At 39.7% G+C, this 20,765-nt stretch overlaps 1 protein-coding gene across 2 annotated transcripts; it reads left to right on the top strand.

Moving 5' to 3' along the window:
- The first annotated feature begins 485 nt into the window (after positions 1-485).
- Positions 486-20,675, top strand: fam102bb (family with sequence similarity 102 member Bb). Of its 2 annotated transcripts, none has more exons than XM_080887823.1 (11): positions 486-756; positions 5,982-6,102; positions 7,505-7,534; positions 7,974-8,090; positions 8,439-8,485; positions 9,091-9,185; positions 12,960-13,058; positions 13,990-14,218; positions 15,610-15,746; positions 16,299-16,368; positions 18,028-20,675. In XM_080887823.1, exons 1-11 carry the CDS (start codon positions 611-613, stop codon positions 18,068-18,070), a joined length of 1,134 nt encoding a protein of 377 aa, XP_080743949.1. In that variant the 5' UTR covers positions 486-610; the 3' UTR covers positions 18,071-20,675. The 2 variants fall into 2 exon arrangements, with proteins under 2 accessions (XP_080743949.1, XP_080743948.1); XM_080887822.1 differs by having other exon boundaries at positions 12,957-13,058.
- The last annotated feature ends 90 nt before the right edge of the window (positions 20,676-20,765 follow it).

The raw sequence follows: 20,765 nt of genomic DNA, 5'->3' as shown, positions 1-20,765 counted from the left end.
CAAACATACACATCCACATATAAGCTACAAGATCTACAAAGCACTGTTTTACTGTTTTACTTATTATTGCTTTCTTTTAGTCGTGTGAAGCGAACCTGCAAAGTAAGAATGCCATTGCTCTACTTAACGATTTGTGTTTTGCGGTGTACATGACAATAAACTTCTTGAATCTTGATCTTATTTATTTATATTTTTGTTTCCAAGGACCCAAACTTGTAATTAAAAAAAAATCTGATAAACAAATACGTTTTACAAAGCACTACCCATCATGGATTGGCCTCCACAAAGCCCAGGCCTCAACATTATTGAATCAGCGTGGGATCATTTTTATCTGAGAACAAAACAAAAGGTAGCCAACATTCAAAGAAGACCTTTGAACTTTTTCACACCAATTCCATGCTGCACATGAAACGTGCGCTTTTATTTTGAAAGATCAAGATAGGCTAGAGCTCTGCCCGTACTCTGAGCCGATGACGGACTTTTGTCACCAGTAGCTTCACCATCCTCCCACAAACACCAAGCTGGTTCTGTCTGTGCTTCACAACAATGGGGCAGTAATGTCAGCGACGGGCGACACCGGAGCATCTTTTCAAAGGCACTGAAGCGGTGTATGGATTTAATGATGATGAAAAAGAAGAAATTCAAGTTCAAGGTGGATTTTGACCTGGACGAGCTGTCGTCGGTCCCCTTTGTCAACGGTGTCCTCTTCTGTAAAGTCAGGCTGCTGGACGGCGGCTTCTCCGAGGAGTCTTCTCGGTGAGGGTGCTTGGCTTTGATTCAGCCACTCAAACGTTGACTGACGGCGTGCTGTTCAGTCCGCAGGGTGAACTAACTCGTGCCTTTAGGAAATGTTAACAGCTAACTAAGCTAATGGGCTACAAGAACATAGTTAACGTCCATTAGTTGTGTGCCAATAACGTTAATGGTGTAGGGCTAATTAGTTTCTTCTGGTCGGTGCTAGTTTGCAGCATCGCGTTGCTTAGTTTTAGTAGCTTTGGGTGTTTGGTGGTAACGTTCATTTAAACAAGTGTCCATTTGGAATTCCCTGGTTAAATTTTAGGCCCACTTCTTCGCTTAGTTGTGGAATTAAGTACTGAGGGCAGCTCACTCGTCACATAGCTGTCACAAAGCTGAATATTACTCCTTAAGCTTTTCGGTGCTGACTCAATGGTGTCAGTTCCATATTTTGCCATGATGTATTCACTGAAGTAGTGGGATGTGTTTCAGTGTGTTTAATCAACCTCCCGTTAATCAACATATGAACCCGAGTTCTAATGCAAGGACTGTGTATATTGTCATATCCCCATTTCGTCAGAAAATTGTTTCACTTCTTGTGTATAGTTGTATGTATAGCTGACCAGTCTTCACATACCAGGCCAGCAACTTAAATTTTAAGTGTGAAGTTTTCTTCCTAAAGTTTATAAGATCATGCCAATGTAGTAAACATCAGTGTTATCAAATTGAGACGAGCAAAGATAATCATCTCATCTGATTATCTTTATTTTCATTAACTCTCAGATTGAATAATTAGACGATTACTGGCTTATACACTATTACATTTCAGTTTTTGTATACTCAGACTGTTAAATGCCTTTCCTGCAATACATACATACTAGAGCTGGGAGAAAAATTGATAGTGTTGCGGTGTTGTATGGATACAGGGGCATCAAATCTCGATATTTTATTATCTCTGGAAATACTCTGAACAAGAGGGCTCATCTTATGGACCGCCATCATGAGGTAATGTTATCCGAGCAAACTTACATTATATCCACTCAACCGAAAAACCATCCAACACTGGATACACTTAGCTTGGCAAGGCTGCTTGATGGTTGTATTGAATTTTTTGCAACTTGTGGTGACTAAATGGTTGTCCAGAGCACTCAGGACCACTTTTGTTTGCTTTTCTGCAAACAGTCGCAGCTTTGGTAATCTGTGAGCCACACTAGGGCTGCATGCTGAGCGCTGTCAATATGTTTGTTCAGTGTTCATGGAGAAGTCTAGAGAAGGTCACTGTGTCCTTTTGGGTTTAGAGACAGGATCTGATAGTGTGCCAAGAGAGAGGAACTGTGGTACTGCATGAGGAAGTCAGGAGTGCCAGAGAGGTATGTGAGGGTGGTATAGGAAAGTGAGACAGTGGTGAAGCGTGCGTTAGGACTGACTGGTGGAAGTGGGATTAGATCAGACATCAGCTCTGAGTCTTCTCTTGTGTGCAGTGGTGATGGACAGGCTGACAGATGTGGTCAGGCAGGAGTCTCTGTGGAATATGTTGTTTGTAGATGACATTGTGATCTGCAGCGAGAGACCTGGAGAGGGGGAGGTATGCACTGGAGAGAAGAGCAATGAAAGTTATAAAGAAACGAGAGAATACATGTGTTACTGAGAGGAGACAGGTATGGCTGTGAACATGCAAGGAGAAGGGACGGTGAAGGTAGATGAGTTTAAATACCTGGGGTCAACCATCCAAAGCAACAGACACTGCACAAGAGAGGTGAAGAAGTGAGTGCAGGCAGGGTGAGGAAGAGTGTCAGGGTAATTTGTGACAGAGGGATAGTAACACGAGTGAAACAGAGATGGTAGTGAGACCTGCTATGATGGATGGTTTGGACACTGTGACACTAACAGAAAGACAAAAGGCTAAGTTGAAGATGTTAAGATTTTCAATTGGAGTGACCAGAATGGGCAAGATTAGAGTTGGGGTTAGATGGAGGCCAATGAGCCGCTCTGGTGACCCTGAAAGGGAAAGAAGTATCAATAAGAGCCTGAAATTTATATTTCACAGTTAGCTATGTCGCTGTTTGTTATTTCGCTGTCAGTAAGCAGTACCAGTTAACTTAAGTATGTGGTTGGATTTTAGTTATAAAAACACACAGAGCTGCCCAGTGTTGCTCAGATATATGTGAAGCTTCCCATAACATTAAGACAGTGATGGACAGCAGCGCTAAGGAGAAGAGACTCTGAGCCAAATGACTCATTTGCAGCTCTCGTGTCAATTCAGAGTAACAGGACAAGTTGTTCAAGTGATGGAGTAATTCCTTTACTTTCTACATTTTACAGCAGAGCTTCAGAATTGAAATATTAATTTTAAGCGTTATATTGTAGCATTGGGCTCAACGTAAGATGCACATTTTTCATTTTTTAAATGAAAAAAATCTAAGGCTCCTGCAACATAAACTCATTTGCAGCATCACTCTAAAAACCAAACCACGGGAAAATCAATTGAAAATTCAGAGTTCTAAGTATGCACATTAAAAGGCCCACCTACTCCTGAGCGTGTGTTGGCCACATTGATACATCCTTTCCATAAACAGAATCGACATGTGCAGTATCTCTGTTTGTACATCTACAATTAACATCCAGGAAATGACAACCCAGCTGCACAGGGTTTGTGTCTTTTTCTTATTGGCTAATAGGTGGTCTTGTGACACATGAGCTTTGCAGCTTACCTCAGCCAGTTGTAGTGGTTTGTGTGGAAACACAATTTGCAAGCCAAAAAAGTCATTTAAAACTAACAAATAACAGAGGCTGAGAAAAAGCTGCTTGGACAGCTTAAAAGGGGTTGCTTAAATCTCAGACTTGAATAAACCTAAACATGCACATCTCTGAGAGAAATGTTTCATACTCAAACAGCACCCTGTGACAGCTCCGCTTGTCTAAAATAAATTCAGGTTGCCACATTTCGAACAGAAGAAAGAATGTAAAGGAGGAGTTACTCGACTTTTAGCTTATAAGGTGGCAGAGGTGTGACATATATAAACTGGTAAACTCTGCAAATTAAAAGTGTCAAAATATTTGACCACATACACATTAAAATAGTTGTTATAAGGAACCGCATCATGAAGTACCAGCTTTTGGCCATGACAAGAAGTGACCTTTTGCAGAGTTGTCCCCCTAAGTATGTTAACTGTGTCAACTTAAAGCTGTTCCTACAGCATGCCCATTAATGCCTTTCACTCATAAATTAGACGGGTCTTTAACACTGGATAAAAGCAGCAGCACACATCGTTTTGTAGTTTTTGTAGGCTTTAGGGATTACATGGGCTTCACTCTGATTATATAACAGGCTTCTGTTAGCTAAAAAGGTCCAGTCTGTGCTTGACAGTGTGAATTAGGATGTTTTCAGATGTCATGTCAATGTCATCCTTTTATTATTTTTATGAAATCTGCGGTCTTTTCCACGTGTAAGTAACCACTTTAAGAAAAGAAGGAAAATAAAGATGAAGCCAAACAAAGTTCTGTCCCTAATTAATCCCTAATTGGCTCGACAGTGTTTTATACTCAACCCATTGCTGATTTAATAGGATTTTTCTTTCTTTCTTTCTTTCTTTTTTTTAACATCAGTTTGGTTTATGTTAGACCGCCCCAAAAACTAGATTTCCTCTCAGACTCTTTTAATCTTCCAAACTGGAAGTGGAAGGGAAGTTTTCCTTTGGTGTAGCTTTTCATCTGATATGCACGGCCATTTCTGGAAAAAACAGTTTGTTCTATTTCTATAAAGATGCATCTTTGAAAACATGACAGTGAAAACATCCAGAGTGATCTAATCGAGGTCTGAAAGCTTTGCATCCAAACAGTTGAAAAGATTTGTATTTGTGGAAGCATTCCCGTGTGAAGTCTGCCTGCAGTCGCCTTTTAAAGAGCATGTGTTGTTTAACAAGAGACCCGAGCCGTGTAGAGGGATGACAGAGATGACCTCTGCTTGTGCTTAAAACCAGACTTAGTCATAACGCACGCTAATAGGATTTTGATGCGCGGAGAAGTGCAGTGAACCACAGCGCATAAACTCGAGTCAGAATTCCCGAAGCACACAGTGTGTCCAGCTGGCTGGGAGTTCCCTCTCGACTCGGGGAGTTCGCTGTCTGAGATTTATCAACCTCAGGATGGAGTCAGCGTTTGTGAAACATTAGTCATGCATCTGCTGCTTTTTATTTATAGTAATGCAGGGATACAGGGCAAAATGCAGCCCTGTATGTTCATTCGGTTTTGCCCATCTTAAAAAGGATCTGCACACCCTGCTAATTGTTGTAGTCTTAACGCTCCTTTCCGATTTCAGGCTTGTTACATCATTTTTATTTATACTGTATTAAAAAGTCTTTGTGTGTGTGTTGAAATCCAGCTGAAGCCAAACCAAATGAATGGTGTGTAAGCTACCAGATGGAAGCTGGTTAGGTGAGTGGGAGAGGAGAAGATGCCAGTGAAAGTGAGGCCATCTGCGGTATCGTAATTCTGCCCACGCTCAGTCTTTCTCTTTCACTTCGTCTCATCCTTTCACTGACAGCAGGCTGCACCTCACAGTCGTTTTAACCTCTAGACGGTGGAGGATTTGCCGCTCTCTTTTTACTTTCGTGCCAGTAAACACCACACCTGCTACCAAAGCCCCTGGATTTGTCAGTTAAATGAATCAATAGGAGAAATTAAGGCTGTAATTAAATAGCTTGCTTATTAGGTGCTGAGAATGAGCACATGGGCTCGTATTGGCAGCTTGAACGGATGCCCTTAAGCAGGGAAGAGATGCGGGAAATGTTAATCCAGCAGTCTTTCAGCTGAAGTCACTTCATTTGTTACGTAACAGAGATTGAAATTTATGAAATGAAGTTTCTGAGGGCGGGTTGCGTGGCTGTATACATGATTTGGGCTGGCTTTCACTTAAAATGTCGCGATACATTTGCATGTTTGTTTTGGTAGCAAATCAAATAATTACAATAGATTAGAACTGATATGTTTGTTGGTTTGTTTGCTCTTTAGAATACAAATATTTATTTCCCAAATCCCTTCTGTATACAGCATACAATGCAAGTAGAGTCTAAAACAATAAAAAATACTCAAATGATTTTATCAATCATGCCAGTGTTTGCACCAGCCTCTACTCGTTTAAATCTAGAGGCCAAGTTGTGAATTAGCTTTTCAGGCTCCAGCATACGAATCAAACAAACATGTGACCTTACTGGGTGCTTAAAGCTGGTGTCTGTGTGTCCATACAGGGAACCTGTGCAGGCAAACTGTGTCCGATGGAAGAAACGGTTCTCTTTCCCGTGCAAGATGAGCGCCAACGCAGGCACAGGTGTTCTGGACCCCTGTGTGTGTCGTGTGTCTGTCAGAAAGGTAAAGTATTATGATTTAGCCTTTTTCCCACCACTCTCATCTCACCGCAACCGGTCACGGTAGATAGCTGCCCACCCTAAGCCTGGTCAGTCCTTCTGGACAAAGTTTCCCTGTCCTGAGTTGATGCCTCCTGACGTTGTGATAATGAACAGAGACTTAGCCATTACTTGAGTCATAGTGGAAATCAGGACATAAAAAACTGGATGTATAAATCACCTGTTATGTCTGAAAAAAGCTGCTTCAGGAGTTTGGTTTGGGGTTTTTTGGCTTTTCCTCAAAATAAGCTATTTTTCTGGCCCCACACAAGTTACACTGTCTACACTAAGTTTGTGCAACGTTACAAGGCACTACAGCTTCATTAACAACCCAATGTCTCTGGCTCTTTGGCTCAGAGTACTACACAAAAGTTGTGCAAACTCCTGTAACGGACACAGTAAGCTAAGGAAACTAATTTACTTTAGCTTTACTAGAGTAACTAGTACATGTACATATACTCCTTATCACACAGTGTACACTGTCAGTGATCTCTACTCTAGTTTGTTTATTATTATGTATACCTGCCCAAAGACTGCAGATAGAAATCGGCTAGTATCTAAATCTGGTCAAAATCCAATTTTTTTCTTCTTATGAGATCAGTATTTTTGTGCATTGTCCCTGACAAATAAAGAATAAAACACAAAAAAAGTGTTTTCCCCAGTTCAGCTGGTGAATGGCTGTTTTCTTGCAGGACAATCACAATCTCCTAGATAACCATCTCCAATAGATCTAGTCTCTGGCTGTGAGCATGCATGTTTTCATGCTCACTATTGCACAAAGAGGAATTGTTGGCTTAGTTTCTATATTTGTAATATTTTGAGTTTACCATGTGACGTTCCCTGAGGTGACATATGATCTCATGCAATATAAACTAAAATCCAATTAAACTGAATCTGAAAGCTATTTCTGATGTGTTTCTCCCTTTGTTTTAGGAGACTCACAATATTAAGTAGTCAGATAATCCCTATGTTTCCTACATGGGTGCTTCCTTTTTACCAATGTAATTGTTTTTCTTTTCATGTTGTTGAAAATTTCCCATCACAGCTATTTGGATGCAACTTTGAAAGTTTTCTGGTGATAAGAACATTGTGTTTAACAACTGTAAAGTTTTACCTTACCTTACCTTTATCCCCTCAACCTTTTACTTTAGCTTTTAATTATTATACCTTTTTTAAATTACAGTATCAGGAATGTAGAGAATAAACTGATGTTTTTAATTTAGTGTTTCCCCCACAAAAAAATTCAAGGATCAGTTCAATATAAAACATTAGCATGACAGCTGGAGACAACTTATGGAACCTTTTTTTTTAACAGTATCAAGTCATTTTATTAATGTTATGTTTTTGTTTTTGCTTGTCTTATGCAGGAGCTGAAGGGTGGAAAGGCATACGCAAAGGTAACTCATTACAGGTTTACAATGCGCTACCCCTGTCCTCTGAGCCGAACCTCCAGGTCACCCAGATTTTACAGTAATCAGCCATATTGAAGTAGCTAGCCTTGTGAGCATGTAGCAAACAGATGGCCTTCACTGCCTGCAGGTTGGCTCATTATGTTATGCCTTTTCTATTTAGTTGAAAGTAATTATTTAATGAGCAAACTAAACCCTATTATTATACATACTTAAGTAGGTATCCCTTTCCTAGCTTATCATTTGAAGAAAAAGTGAACTGTAAGATTTGCTGATATTGTTTTATTCAAGTTTGTCTCCTGTCCTTCTTGATGTCATTTTCCACCCAGAGTTTGTCATATTGCTGACTGGGAAAAAGAGCCGTCTCCTCAGGGGCAAATAACAAAACACAAAGGTTACCCTGTGTCATTCTTTCTTTCTCCTTCAGCTTGGTTTTGCAGATCTGAATTTAGCAGAGTTTGCCGGCTCAGGGAATACAACCCGCAGATGTCTGCTGGAAGGCTACGATACCAAAAATACTCGTCAGGATAACTCCATTCTCAAGGTAACAGTCTGATGTGACTTCAGTGACACAAGTGCGGTGTTTTTCCTAAACTCAGAGAATCACACTGGAAAGGTTTTTGCATAAATGTTGCTAGCAAAGATGAGTCGTTCAGTGGAGCCAGAAATAATCCATGGCCATAGATGAGAGGTGTCACCTGTGGGAAATAAAAAGGATCGTGCAGATTCGTGCAGGCCCACAGTCGTTATTTGCTGTTTTTCATGACCCCTCAATCAGTGAGCACATTTTTGCTGACTCCAAAGCTAAAGTGGGCAACTTTTCTGAAGTTGGCCAAGTTGAATGGAAGTAAAACCCAAGCTAACTTTTTTTTTTTTTTCTTTCTCTCCACAGGTTATCATCAGTACACAGCTCATGTCGGGGGATCCCTGTTTTAAAACGTGAGTTAAGGCAATTTTTTGTACGTCTCTGCAGAGTCTGTGAGCAGAGATTGTTGACTGAAAAATGTTTAAACTGGAAAGTCATTTAAATCCAATCGTTTTCAGACTAAAACACTAATCATGCTCTTTTGTGAGCTGTGCTTATCTGGATTTGTGGATAATACAGCTAGGACAACAAAACCGACCCAATGACCTTTCCTGCACCGTAACTTAAAACCTCTTTGTTCTCTCAAAACGGCTACATTTGATGCACCGGCGCTGTTGCTTGTGCTCTGTCTTTACAGGTATTATTATTTCCTCAGTTATTCAGTTTCATATGACTAAATTAAATTATTACCACAGCTCTAGCTGTGTGCGTACTACTTACAGGTTTAAACATTGAGACTTAAAGGTTTCTCTGGATACAGGATTTTGCTACTCTGAAGTGACTGTGAGCTTAAGCTGTCATTATTTAAAGCATTGAGTAATAGCTTGTACATAATGTGTTATATTGTATTTTCTAATCCTTTAGCAGTTTTGTCTTTTTGTCTTTGCTTAGGGTTTAGTTGATGCATTTAAGTATTGGAGTAGAACATAAAGGCCAGTTGTTTTGCCTCTGTCATCAGGCCTCCCTGCACAGCAACAATGATCGCGATCCAGGGTGATACAGAGAGCCTCCTGGAAGAGAGGAAGGGAGGGGATTCACAGAAAGGCTGTTCCGGTGAGGCCGACGCTACATTACACTCCTATTCTCTGCTTCATCTTCTCATTGGCTTTGCCAAACATTTGCTTGCACCTGACAGATCGTACTTCATCACAAGCTGAGAATTTCTTCTTTCAGAGTTTAGCTCCACTTCTATGTTTCAGTTGTTATTATTATCTAAGATCGTGCAGCCACTCCTGTCTGCTCTGTCAGCAGGGATTTAAGTTCTCAGTTAGTACAACCGATTTCCATCAGTTGGAGTCGTGAACGATCACTCGTGAGATTAGCACTGATCTGGAGGAGGAAAAGTTGACTGACAAAAATGAGCATTGACAACCTGGTTTTCTCAGCAAAAACAAAACTAAGAATGAATGTATGAATAAGTAAATGTAATATTTAATCAACTAAAGTAAACAACTAATACAAATAAAAGAAGAGTATTAGAGATGGACAAATGAAAGTGTTTTAAAGCAAAGTGATGAAATTTTTATTCTGTAAAGGTTTTCCTCCACTGCTCAGAATTTATTTTCTTCAGCAGATTGATCTGCTTGGCTTGATGTACCAACATTAAAGGCTCCTTTTATTTGATTTTCACCCATTCTGGGTTCAAACTGATCAAAACGTAATACAGTGCGCTACAAATAATAGTCTCCATGCCAGCAGAAGCAAACGTTTCTAAAGATATTGAATCACTTTCAGGATAAATAATTTTGCTTCATTTTGATGTATTCCTGGGAAATTGTGTCAAATTAAAATATTAATGTTTTAGTATCATTTAGTATCGTCTCTCGAGCTGAACCCAGACAGGAAACATGATCATGAAGGAATGAATAGGTGACAAATTCATGTTCTGAATGAGTCGCTGCTTTATAGTTGAGAAAACAGGAAGCTATGCAAATGATAAAACCAGGTCAGGAGTAGAGACAGAGCAGCTCTGTTTGATCTAATAAAATTTGGAAATGAAAATGTCAAACAGAGTTACTGTAGAGAGCCCATCTGTGTTACCACAGAGCAGAACAACCTGCAGACCCAGCTTTCTTACATAAACCACCATAGAATGACACCTGTAACAAAAGTAACACACAAACCTTTACTAGCTTTGACCTGTGAGTTACCTGTGATCTAGTGAAGTGTTTGATAACTTAATTCACTTTAATATGCTTTTGTCTGGCTCTTTGTCTTTTAATGCTGCTGTCACACCAACGAAAACAGTAACACAAGCAAAATGATTGTGACTGTCTGCAATATACTTGCAATCGTGTTGCCTTTAGAATAGCTGCTGTGAAGATGAGGGTTGGGTCACTTACCAGTTTTTGCAACTTTGGTACATCAATCTGCAATCAGTCTGCTATAAGTTTGCAATAGAATCGGGTCAAGTTGTCGATTATGTGGAACCTGTTTGTGATAATATAGCAAATAACTGTGATAATATCGTGTCATATTACAAATCTGTTGCTGTCTACATGCACAGTCCAGCCAGAACCTCATAGGTCTAAAACAGAAATTCCTTCGCAACTGCTGACTTTGCTGCAGGACAGCAATTAGCCTGCAGAATCACATTTGTTTTATAGAAAACAACCAGTTGACGGTACAGACGAGTTGCTCTGATCAGTGCAGACAGACTCGGATTGATTGCAACGTGTTGGAAATCTGTCTGCATTTATAAATGAGACTATGATTATTTGCAAACATTTGACAGGCTGTCTGAGCATTATTGCAGTCATTTCAAGTCAAACTATAGTTGTTGGAGACAAGTCGGCTCCCACCAAATGACCTAGTTGAAAATGGATGCCCTGACCGCTTGCAATCAGTTGTCAAAAAGTAAAAGAATCCAGTGCAGTCACAAGGCAACGGTGGATTCTAGTCACAAGAAGGTTGCTGTCCTATTTTTAGTCTTTTTATTTATCTATTTAAAATATAACCTTTTATTTATGAGGAAGTCTCTTGAGATTAGTCTTTTTCTCAGGGGAGACCTGGCAGAGCAGGCACTCAGCGCTAGTGTGACACAGCCTGAAGTGCAAAATAACATTATTTCTATTGAGATTTCTTATCTTTCAACTAACATTAATCTACATTTGAATGCTACAGATTTTATTTTTTTAAACAGAGACCTTCATCTGTGATGAGTTTTCATCCCTTGTAGATGGTGAATGTGACCGGGCCTTTTGGAGGGGGCTGTAATTGATGTGTCAAGTTCCTGCTAATCTGGTTTAGATTTATACAGGAAGATCATGGAGAGCTTCCAGGAGCTTCCCAGCATTGTAGCTTGTAAGATAAAGGCAGAAGCTAAAATTTATTTCAGTTAGGGGCAATCTGTAGCCCACGCTGTACTGTTCTGTGTAGCTGACAAAGCTAAAAGATAATAAAAACAAAGTGTTCATGAGTAGGTCATCATAATCTTAACAGTTATGTTTTTAGCTGTCATTAGTGTCACGCGTCGCTGCTGATATTCATTTGTCAAACTGCAGACTGTCCTGTCTGATTTTTCCTGTATTATAGACGCCATAACTCCTACTGTACTTTGCTCCCATCCCCTACTACAAAAACCATTTCTCTTGAAGATTTCTCTTTCAGCGCCTTCTTCACTCTCTTATTCAGTATGTGTGTTCATGTGTGAACGCATTGCTGTGTTTAATGCTTGTTCTTCCTGGAAGCTTCAGAGAGTAGCAGAGCTCTTTCATGTATAATTTAAACTAGCTTTCTTTTAGATGAACCCCAATCTGCTCTAACCCAGGGGGCTTTTACATGCTTAAAAATAGGACTTTTGTGCTAGTCTTTCTGGTACGGGTTGTGTGTTTGCATGTGCAATGCACTTGATGTCATTCCCAACTTGCCTTAGCGGTGCATCCCCATGTTTCGTATATGTGCAAGATGCGCGAGTTCAAGTCCTGTATGAGAGTCTTTGATCATGTTTTGTTGGTGGATATTTGTCCAGCAGAGATAATCTACACAAACCTGTTGTTGTGTCATTTAAAAAAATTTAGGAGAGGTGTAAGAAGTCTGTATGTTTTAGACAAGCTGCTGTTTCTGGCTGTGATCACTGTGGATTGGTGCAGTGCAGAAGGGAATTCTTTCTCTAAATTAGAGGAATGCCTGGAGTTAAAAGAAAAGAAGAAGAAGAAAGAAAAACTTGCTGTGAGGTCATTGTGACCACCTCCCCTCATGTGTCTCTGGTTGTTATCTCCCTCTATGTAGTCTATTTTCTGCTGTGTTGCTGAGGCTGCTGAGACCTTCCCACAGACATTTGAACTCTGAAATGTTATTGCTTTTTGGCAGCTCCCACTTTTTGCCCATTTGACATTAAAACTGTGGCACGTGTTTTTCTTTCTTTTTTTTTCTTTAAAGGCTTAAATTGAAAGAATTGTTATCCAAGCTGTCAACTAGCATCCAGCTTTGCCCTTCTGATGATATATTTTCCGAGATTTTATGCATTGCAGACCATCTTTTTGGTCGCAGAACTAACTTGAGCTCTTTTCAGATGGAAATATGTTTGTTTTCGTCTGAGCAGAAGTGACTCTGTCCCTGCACATGCCAACTGTGGCCACTGGCTCATTAACTCAGAGATAGTGAATTATTTCACTCTAGATACGCATGAATATCTTTCCAGCTTCCACTACCTACTTCCACTTTGAATACTATACATAAATGTTAGTCCACAGCATGGGCTTATCTGAAGGCAGTTTCTTTATTTTATTATTTTTTACAGGATGCTTCATAGAAGCTGTACGTGCATGTTTTTCACTCAAATCCACATCCAACATCTGGGTCTGTACTTTTTTTTTAATCCAGCAGAAAATCGGGAAGGGAAGTGCCCTGTTGTGTCAGATGACCCTGGTGGCTGCTGCCACTCCCGAACTTCCAGCTACGCCAGCCAACAGTCAAAACTCTCAGGTAAGGGTATAAAATGTAAACCGTTTTTTCTTTTGTTTTTGTCGTTATCATCTACTGTTGTTCATACTTTGCTTTAGAGATAGTCTATGTATGTATCCAAGCTAGCAGCGAGTAGTAGAAATAAAACATAATGCTAATTTTTTTTTGTTCGCCTGCAATCAATTGTACTTTAAATAATAGGAGTGCAAGGTCAAAATGAGAAAACAAGGCCTTTGGATTGAGGAGGAGGGAAAGAATAAAATCATATTCCATTGACACTCCAGCAGCGCAGTTCAGAGCCAGGGCTCGAGTTTCCATTGCAGGCAGATCGGATAACAGTAATAAAAGATCAGAGGAAGTGAAGAGATGCACTGAGCTCAGCTCTAATGACCCGCTCATATAGAATTTAAAAATATATTTCCTTCCATGTGAAATGGTTGATAGATTTATTCAAACCTCTCATTAGTGTGTGGGAAGTGACCTGATGCCCGAGATCGCTTCTTGCTTTAGCTGGCTTCCCGCAGACATGAACAGCATGAGTGTGGGTGTCACGTGAACAGCTAAATCATTTAGTACAGAGCAAGTTACAAATCTGCTGCACAGTGCATTCAAAAGAACAAAAACTCTGTATGCACTTGATATGGATTGATTCATTTATGAGCTTAAATAAGTCATTTGTCTCCAGTTAGTAATGAAAATATTGGACTTGTGTGGGTACGTATCAATTGCTCTTTATTAGTGTTGCAATGCAGATTTAACCCATGTGCTATATTAGGAATATATATCTGCAGCAGGTCTTTGAAGTGCTACAAAACACTGGTGCAGGATTTGTATCCATATGATGCATTTAAGGGGAATTGTAAACAGAAAATTGTACCTGTTACAATCTCTGAGCTTATCAAGTAAAATACTGGTGCTGTATGTTAATACAGTCACTGCCCATGTCTCTCAGGCTATAGCACCGGTCACTCCCGCTCCTCCAGCATGTCAGAGTTCAGCCACCGGAGAAATCATTCAGTAGGCAGCGCTTCAACAGGTATTGGTAGCATCCCGGAGCCCAGTGAAGACAGAGAATCCAGAACCTGTCCAGCTTTGCCTGAGCACCCAACCTCCTCAGCAGCTTCCGGCAATGCTCCGGGCACACCAGTGCGGAGTGCATCCTCCTGTGAACGGCTCAACAGGTAAACCGGTTAAAGCTGCAGACTGAAATTATTTATTTATGCAGTGTGTACTAAAAGTATACACAAATGTTTCTTTATCATATTTGATGAGAGAATCCAGTTAGCATGCCAAACGTGGTAGGCTTTTATGGTAGGAGTTATACTTAATACCCCTGAGACCAGTGTCATGTTTCAGGAAGCAGCTTTTAGAGTAGAAGAGCTTTGGAGGAAGTGTATTTGTGGTTTCATTATGTGAGCTTTTATTCTTTGAAAGACTCTCATTGTGTTTATGGGATCTAAAAATGTCCAACCATGAGCAGAGGAGTATTCCTGCGGGCTAGTTTTACATGCAGCTTAGGATGCGTTTTGTAGGAATAGTTAAGCATTTATGGGAATTTACTTATCAGTTTTCTTGCAGAGACTTGATAAGGAGAATATCATATCTGCACCTCTAAATAAACTACCATTCTGCCCTGTTGCTAAGATACCTCACTGTGACAAGAAAAAGACAGGAAGTATTGTCATGCTTCTGTCCTCTGCAAAATGGCACGTTTAGTCTTTTTTTTTTTTTTTTTTTTTTTTACAAGGATGAAATGAATAATAATTCATGTGTGAATTGTTGTTAACAAAGGGTGCCCCAAGTACATGTGGTGACAGGATAGCTTTTTCCTGTTATGTTGTTGCTAACCTAACCACATATTTACTTTTCTGACATGCAGCTGTAAGTAAATTTATCAAACTCAGGAAGCAGGAAATGATTGAGCTTCCTACACTTACGAATCGAGTGATTAAAAACTCAAACCTTTTGCCAGAAAACAGTCAATACAAATAAGATGTCCACAAAATTACAATGCATACGTGACTACCATGCTAACCTTGATAATAATCTTAATAAGCAGTGTTCACCTAGTTGATCACAGATGTTTTCAGTATTAACCACATTGCCAGCAAGTTACATTAACAGATGAGCAGAGAGGGGTAGTCAGAAGGCACACTGCACTAGCAGCAGCAGTTCTAGTGCTCTTCACTATACGTTCAGATACAGTCATGACCTTTTAGATCAGTTGAGTTCTAAATAATTTGCCTCGTCACTGTATTTACAAGTAATATTTTAAAACCTTTTATTATAATGCATAAAAAAATGTACTTCACTTTACATTTATGGTGATTAAAACACACGCCACTAGTGTTGAAAACTGGATGAATTACAATGGACGTAATGTAAGTGATTGAAACAGTAGTTGAAACACTGTATAGTTTTGACTGGGTAAGCAGAAGTAAGCAGGTTGATCACTCCACTTCATTAGCACAAAATGAAATGTGAAGTACAGGAAGCAAAGCTTCAGTTTGACTCTGCAATAAAAGCAGCTGTCCTCAAACACTCCAGACGCTCTTGTGTATTCTCCCCTCAGACACCCAGTGAAACAGGACTCCATGGAGTCTCAGCTGAAGAGAATGGACGACACTCGGGTGGATGCTGACGATGTTGTGGAAAAGATTCTCCAGAGTCAGGACTTTACACCCGGCCTACTGGACTCAAGTGCTGAGGGTATGACATGTCCACTTTTTTGTTTTTTGTTTGCAGTTGTTGTTTTTCTTTTCTTATCCTTACACTAAAATGACATAAACACGAGCTATGGGACCTTTCCTTTTAAACTGGTCTCTTAGATAAAGAATAAATTGTCAGTTTCAAAACTTGCATCTCTGTGAAATATATAAATGAAGAAAATCTTCACAGGCAGAAGCAAGTAGTATCTGATGGATCTACAGAGATTTCAGCTTAATGAATAACTAAAATAGATGAATCAATACAAAACAAAACAATGGGATTCATCCCAATTCTAGATTACTACTGCATGTGTTTAATGCACGGCACATTTGCATATTCATTTCCCATGAGTCAGTGTGTGTGTACTTTAAGGACTGAGGCATTGTTTTCCCTTCCAAGGTCTCATCCAGCTCAAAGCTACAAATGGAAAGCTGCTGTCAATAGATGATTATTTTTAGGTTGCCTAGCAACTGGCTGCTCGTCATGACAAGAATTATACAGGAGGATGTGGGTTCTCCGTGTACTGACCAAATGTTATGAACACCGTTTCAGAGGAAGGCCTGCGGCTGTTTGTTGGACCCGGGGGAAGTACAGCGCTTGGAAGTCATCACCTTCCCACCAGGTGAGCATCACAATTACCTGAAGAAAGCAAGCAAACTAGTGTAGGGATTTCTGAGGGTATGATTCCAGAGAGACGAGTGTACAAACGCGTTCCAAATTATTATGCAAATAAGATTTTAGTGTCATAAACATTCAATCTTTTGTTTTCAGTTAAACTCATGGATGGTATTGTGTCTCTGGGCTCTTTGGATCACTGATATCAATCTCAGACAGCTGTCATAATTAGTTTGCCAGGTGAGCCCAATAAAATGAAAACTACTTAAGATGTTCCACATCATTGAGCATGCCACAGGTTTCAAGCAATATGGGAAAGTAAAAGGATCTCTGCTGCAGAAATGTGTTGGTGCAATACCTTACACAAGGTCTGAGAACATTAGATGTAATATGAAAACTTAAGCGTAACCATTGTACTGTGAAGAAACTTGTGGCTGAGTCAGAGCACAGATGGGTTCGTGCAGACTAAGGCATAGAGATGAAGGTTTCTGCCAGACAAATTCATCAGATTCACAGAACAGCTGCTAAAATGCCATTACAAAGCAGCAAGCAGGTATTTGAAGCTGCTGGTAGTACCGAAAACCTCCAGAGGCTTGCAGTTATGCATAAACCTACCATTTTGGCCACCACCTAACCAATACTCACAAGCAGGAATGGTTACAGTAGGCCCAGAAATACATCAAGAGTAATTTTCAAGCAGTCTTACTGAGGGGTGAAGTCCCACTCTCTGGCATTGGCAGCTATGGGAATAAAAGAAGAGAAACACATGGTGTGTGGCCCGCATCCTCCCCTGACATCAACCCTGTGGAGAACCTTTGGAACATCCTCAGGCAAAAGATCTGAGGGTGACGAGGCAGTTCACATCAAAACAGCAGCTGTGGGAGGTTATTCTGACATCTTACAAAGAAATACAGGCAGAAACTCCAAAAACCTGGAAGTTCAATGGATGCAAGAATGTGAAACTTATATCAAAGAAGGGTTCCTGAGTTAACATGGAGTTTGGCCTGTTATGGTTTCAGTAAATATGACCTTATGCTGCAAATTTATCAATTTTCAGTTGTTTATAACCAATAAAATGTTTTGAAACTGTTGTGCATAATAATTTGGATCAGTGCATTTTGAGGGTTTTGTTTGTTTGTTTGTTTGTTTGTTTTAAATTTGCAAAACCACAGCTGTCACTGGGAGGTTTGTTCAATAAAATCTGAATTGTGCTCTGACGGTTGACTTGAAAAGTACACTGACTGTCATTGAATCGACTATAAAGGAAAGCGACAAATATCATTTGCATAATAATTTGGAATGCAGTGTAGTGACTTCACAGCAGCACAGTTGTCTCAATATTAATGCAGACAAAAAGCTGATAGTGGTTCTTCCTAAAGTTTACAGGTTTGGTGCAGAGCAAAGGAAAGTTCTGATGACCAAAGACTTTGCAATGAAGCACTACCTGAGAGATAGAGGGGGACTGTTTTGTTTTCAATCAAACTCAATGTAACAAAACTTCTAACATCTGTTTACCAGACCAGCCTTGGAGCTCAGATGATATTTTGTACCTCCCACCCCATCTTGGTTTTATATAACACGATTTCAGTTTGGTACCTTTTGTGATAACTAATGAAGATTTAAACAAGTGTGTGATTGCCAATTCTGCCTCCTCATGTCCTCTTAGGGTTGGTGGTGGAGCGTACGAGCAGGTGGTGATTAAGCGTTAGACGTGCAGCATCTCTGATTACACCTGAAACAACTGGAAATGAGACCGTTTCCATTTCAACCTTCATTCCTACTCGATCAGCATGTGTCTAAGCTGATCACTCAGTGATCCGTCGACATTACACCAGTGCCCTTCCTGTGTTTATATCGGTTAAGATATCATTAGGAGAAAGAAGTGGACGGGTTTTATCTTAAAGAATCAATGAAAGGAGGAAACACAGTGACCAATTGTTCTAAAACACTTGTGCATCTAAATTCTGGCTCCCTGCTATCCAAACTCCAAACATCCAAAGTAAAACCAACTGAAACTTTTATGAAGTGAAAAATCTACCTTTCCTCTCCAGACGGCACAAGGATGGGAAGATCAGAACGGACTGAAAACACATCACATCCTATCAGGACATTCCTTTGGTGTTTGTTTTGGACTTCCTTTATCAAATAGGATTTAATCTCTGCTGATAAGCTGCTCAAAAAGTAGTCGTTGGCACTCCGGTGAGAATATTTTGCTATGAAAAATTGAGCTATTTGATGTGTGAATGTGTGTGAGTGTATGTGGTTATTCCTTTGTTGTGCTGGTACACCGGCCACTTTTATTAGCAGCAACAGTAACGCTGTTATCTCAGTGAAGGGACACATAATCTCTTGTGAGGAATGCCACATTGGTACCCACACAGAGAAAAGAGGACAATTTCCCCAAATGTAATCACAGAGGCCCCCGTTGTCTAAATGCAGAGCTGTCAAAAATATTTAGTCAGTGGTGACTTGGCTATTTAATATTTGTTTTGCTATATAAACACTGTAGAAAATTAAGACTGTGCTTTTTAACAGCTTTAACCATGTTACAATTAGGAGATGGAAACTAAACCAAAAATCACAGCATCATCAATACTGCAGCTCAATAGAAGCTGAAGCAAAAGAGCATCAAGAAAACCCCTGAAGTGAAGCTGAAACTAAATTAAAATCGGATCATTTCCCTAATTGGCAACCTCATTCTCTAGTTTCTTCCTCTGTATAACAAAATAAGACTAAATAGTTCTACAAGCAACAGTCGCAAACTAAATTTCACAGAGTTGTTTTTGTTAAGTGTCTCCACACAAAAATAAAATGAGTCATATCTTCAATATTGTCAAAAAAATATCAAACTTATCTGTTTTTCTGGATCCAGGTGAATTAATCATAACAGTGTGGCAGAAGTATGTAGTCCCAGACTGCCCTCTTTTATCTTGTTACTGCTCTTTGCATTTACATGGCAGTGAATGCAAAAAATAACAGTGGCCTCTGATGAATACTGACATGGAAGGGTATATATATATATATTAAAATATTCACTGTTGCAGATGTATATCTATTTGTAGCTATATCACTATGAACTGTCTGGTGGATCAGGATGCTTGCACAAGAAAGATCCTCTGACACATTAACTGTTTGACTGGTGCAGCTGTTGTACACTATGGTTTTTTTCTTTAGTTTTAAAATATAGGACAGAAAAGGATTAGTTAAGTAATTCACTGCCATGAAGGAAATCCTCAATAGCACCTGTACTTCGAAGAAAAGACCCAGAGTATTACAGTAATTGGGTGTAACGTGTATATCTGCTAGCTTCATATCAGGAGACAGGCTTGAGCACTCAGATGCACCAGAGTTTTAAAATCCTTAGTGCCATGCATGTAGACTTTCCATCTCTAGCCTCTTAGGAGAGTGAGTGCACAGTTTAGTTGAACAAGTTAGCCAAAGTACACAACCGTTATTACCTGGGAGCCTGTAGGTCTATGCACATTGAGAGCATTAGACACAGACTGTACAGCATCTAATCTTGTCTCCTGTCGTAAGCCATAGTAGAAGTAGGATCAGTGCCTCTTCTAGATTAACTCTTATACATCTTGTATCAATATCTGCACAAAGTGTCATCAGTGTATGGTGTTTTAACTATACGTCAGTGTTCTGTCTTTACGTTCCCGTGCTCTGCATGACTATGCTGTCGTTTTTAGCTGTGACAAGCTTTGCAGAGCCTGACACATTGTAATGTTTTCTCCTCACTTGAGCTGTACCATCTTCTAATCCATTTCCACGCTGAAGGAGGGATGTTGCTTGCCATTTACTACGTAGGACTTAATTTCATTTGTTTGAAGAAGAGATGTCTGCATAAGCATCAGTGTATATGATATAAATGTAAATCAGTGTTATTTTGGTTTGATGTTGATCACATGTAATGAACGCAGCTGTTTTTGAATCTTTCATTGCTGATATTGTGCCATATTTTTGTTAAGATTTTTGTTTCTAAAAGTCTTTCACTACATATGACTGTTATGTGTATGATTTATGGTGACCGGTTGTTTTGTTTTGTAAAGTAAAAATCCCTTGTTTTACCTGTGTAAAACAGGTATGTTCATCTCGGTACCTAACATGTTGTTACAAACATGGTTGCTTCTTCTCTTCTGTGAAGCTGTTGTCTACAAAACTAAGGTGTATTCTTCTGTATAGTGATGTTCCGACACTGTCCAGTGTGTTCCCTGTTAAAGACTTGTTCTTTTGACCAACATTTGCTTCTTTAACAAGTGTACTGGATGCTTAAAATGTCTACAGTAGAATAAAATGATTTAATGTTCACTAGCCTGTGCTTTTGTCCTTTTGATGTGTGTAGACGGTGCAGTAATGACAATCTGAAGTTTTTCTCATATTTATTATGAACTCAGTAAT

This window comes from Rhamphochromis sp. 'chilingali' (assembly GCF_963969265.1).
Source record: "Rhamphochromis sp. 'chilingali' genome assembly, chromosome: 7".
In the NCBI taxonomy this organism is placed as follows: Eukaryota; Metazoa; Chordata; class Actinopteri; order Cichliformes; family Cichlidae; genus Rhamphochromis; species Rhamphochromis sp. 'chilingali'.
The sequence above is the reverse complement of the archived record's forward strand: the minus strand, read 5'-3'. Positions and strand labels throughout refer to the sequence as shown.